This window comes from Gossypium hirsutum, chromosome A01 (assembly GCF_007990345.1).
Source record: "Gossypium hirsutum isolate 1008001.06 chromosome A01, Gossypium_hirsutum_v2.1, whole genome shotgun sequence".
Lineage (NCBI taxonomy): Eukaryota > Viridiplantae > Streptophyta > Magnoliopsida > Malvales > Malvaceae > Gossypium > Gossypium hirsutum.
In genome coordinates this window covers 11,063,490-11,065,868 of record NC_053424.1, presented here as the reverse complement: position 1 = coordinate 11,065,868, position 2,379 = coordinate 11,063,490, and the positions used below count along the sequence as shown (strand labels likewise).

The 2,379-nt window shown below is 29.3% G+C and overlaps 1 protein-coding gene across 1 annotated transcript; it reads left to right on the top strand.

The window, feature by feature from the left end:
* Positions 1 to 881: 881 nt before the first annotated feature.
* LOC107917620 (vascular-related unknown protein 4) lies at positions 882 to 1,804 on the top strand. Its single transcript, XM_016846935.2, has 3 exons — positions 882 to 1,289; positions 1,454 to 1,525; positions 1,600 to 1,804. The coding sequence occupies exons 1-3, from the start codon at positions 948 to 950 to the stop codon at positions 1,714 to 1,716; spliced, it is 531 nt and encodes a 176-aa protein (XP_016702424.1). The 5' UTR covers positions 882 to 947; the 3' UTR covers positions 1,717 to 1,804.
* Positions 1,805 to 2,379: the final 575 nt, after the last annotated feature.

The window sequence follows — 2,379 nt, the reverse complement described above, 5'->3', positions numbered from 1 at the left end:
GGGAAATATCAGAATAGAAGGTTGTAAAATGTTTGTATAAAACAATGAAACCTTCCAAATTCATGTTACAAATTTGCTAATGGGATCCCACCATCAACACATTGCGCCCTTTTCCCATGAAATTCTTTTTATGGAAATGTTCTATAGCATTTTACATCAAGGAAATGTTATTCCTCTTTTGCATTTTTTTATTATTATCATTTTTCTAGTTTAATTGGTGTTTTTATTAGCTAATGATACTAATTTAGAAACTTTAATAATATTATAAATTACATATATTTTAAGATAAGAAAATGTTGAAAGAATACATATATAATGTTTAGTTATTGTTGAAGTCAAATTCTGCAGCTAATTATCAAATATTTTTTAATATATTCCTTCCAATAATGGAAGGATGTATGTATTTCAACGAATGATTGAGAAAAATACAGACCCTTTCCTTAATTTTCTAGATTTCAATGATGAAAAAGTCATCTTAATAATAGTTTAATTTAATTACTAGAGAAGTATCCATTTATACGGTTGTAAAATTATTAGTGTTAACCAATACCTCTCTTTATTTATATATTCGAATACTTTATTAGTATACTTTAAAAAAATAGAATCTATTTGGTCTAACAAAGCGACTTTAGGGAGAGATTCAAAGCATTTTAGTGGAAGGAATTTTAAGAAAATATTGGTATAACAAATCTATGTTGGTGCATACAAACATACATAAATTCTTCCCCCCCCCCCCAAAACTCCCTTTAATCTAATAATAATCTGTGTTAGTATTTGGTCCACATCAATCCCACCAACGTTCCTATCTCTTACTCTTCTATTATTCTCAAACTTGTCTTTTCTTCTTCTCTCTCTTTATATATATATATATATATACACACGCACATATTTGCAGGTGGGAAGTGCTTTATTTATCACTTCTCAACTTCTCTTTCTTTCTCTCACATATGGAGAACTCCATGAATTCAATGTTTAGACCATCATCCCCAGTGGGTGATGAAACTCCTGAGGAAAGTAGTTGGACTATGTATTTTCAAGATTTCTCAAATGATATCCAGATGGATGGTAACAGCAGCAGCTGTTATTGTTCTTCTTACATCAATTACCAAACATCATCGCTGCTGTCTGATGCAGCTTGTTCTGCGGCTGGACCACATGTTTTGGATCAAAAAAGCTGTAAGAAGAACAGGTTGAGTTTCAAGAAAAGGAAGAATAATGGATCATCTGCTGCTGGTTTCGTTGATGATGATTTGGAAGATACTGCTAGCTCTCCTGTTAACAGCCCCAAGGTCAGCCTCACCTCCTTTTATTTTGGTCAAATTCTTCTTTTACTCCTTATACTATGCATAATTTACATGTTTAGTCATTTAAACATTATATTAACCAGTTTTTCATTGGATTTTAAAATAGAAAAATGAAATTAAAATGTCAACTTCCTTTTTTTCTTTTATAGATTTGTAACACTAACATGGAGAACCAATTTGATAAGAACCTGAAGATGAAAGATGCTATGGACAAATCTCAGGTGAAGAAACTATCCTTTCGTCTTGATTAATTAATGGGGTTTATTATTATTATTGATTAATGCTGTTATTACAGAAGAACAAAGGAAGCGGTTCATCAGGACAGACAGATGAGAGAAACGATGAAACCGAACTAAAAAAAAAGGGTCTTTGTTTAGTTCCATTGTCAATGGTAGTACAATACCTAGGTTGATTTCAGTTTTATTACCAATCCTATGTATATCACTCTCTCTCTCTCCCTGTCTTCACCTGCATCAATGCAAAACAGTAATGTTGCTTCATATTTTTGTTGTCTGGAAGTATATATGGACAATGATGCACTTTGAATGGAAAAAAAAAATGTTTAGGAGAAGAACAAATGGTGTTCAATATTTAGTTAAAGACAAATACCTTTTAATTAAGATCGCAGCAGAAATGATTAAGACAATAACCTTAAAAATATTCATTAGTGTAGTAATATTTACCTAAAATTAAAGACTTTTTCTTTTTCTCAGCCATCAAATTAAGACATTTTCTCTATGTCAAATAATTATAAATATGCTGAGAAATCAATTAAAAAAAATTTGACATATAGGTTCCAACTACCTAGAAGTCAACAAGAAACTATAATATCTTTCTAAAGGGGTTGGTTTTGTGTTTCAACATATCTTACAAATTTGGATACAAATAGTAATATTAAGATTTTTAATTTTTTTTAAATGTATTTTTTTGTACATTTATTTATTATAGTATATTTTTTATTTTGTAAAAAAAATTGAGTTTTTGTTAATTTTTTTGATTGAGTTAAAATTCGATTGATGGATGACACCAACAACTTTTTTATAAAAAATATATATAAAACGATAAATAGATAAGG

Bases quoted from the DNA above. Each gene is read 5' to 3' on its own strand.
- LOC107917620 (XM_016846935.2), top strand. From the start codon at position 948: ATGGAGAACTCCATGAATTCAATGTTTAGACCATCATCCCCAGTGGGT. The intron at 1,290-1,453 runs GTCAGCCTCACC...TTTCTTTTATAG, and splicing joins CTCCTGTTAACAGCCCCAAG to ATTTGTAACACTAACATGGA. The intron at 1,526-1,599 runs GTGAAGAAACTA...CTGTTATTACAG, and splicing joins ATGCTATGGACAAATCTCAG to AAGAACAAAGGAAGCGGTTC.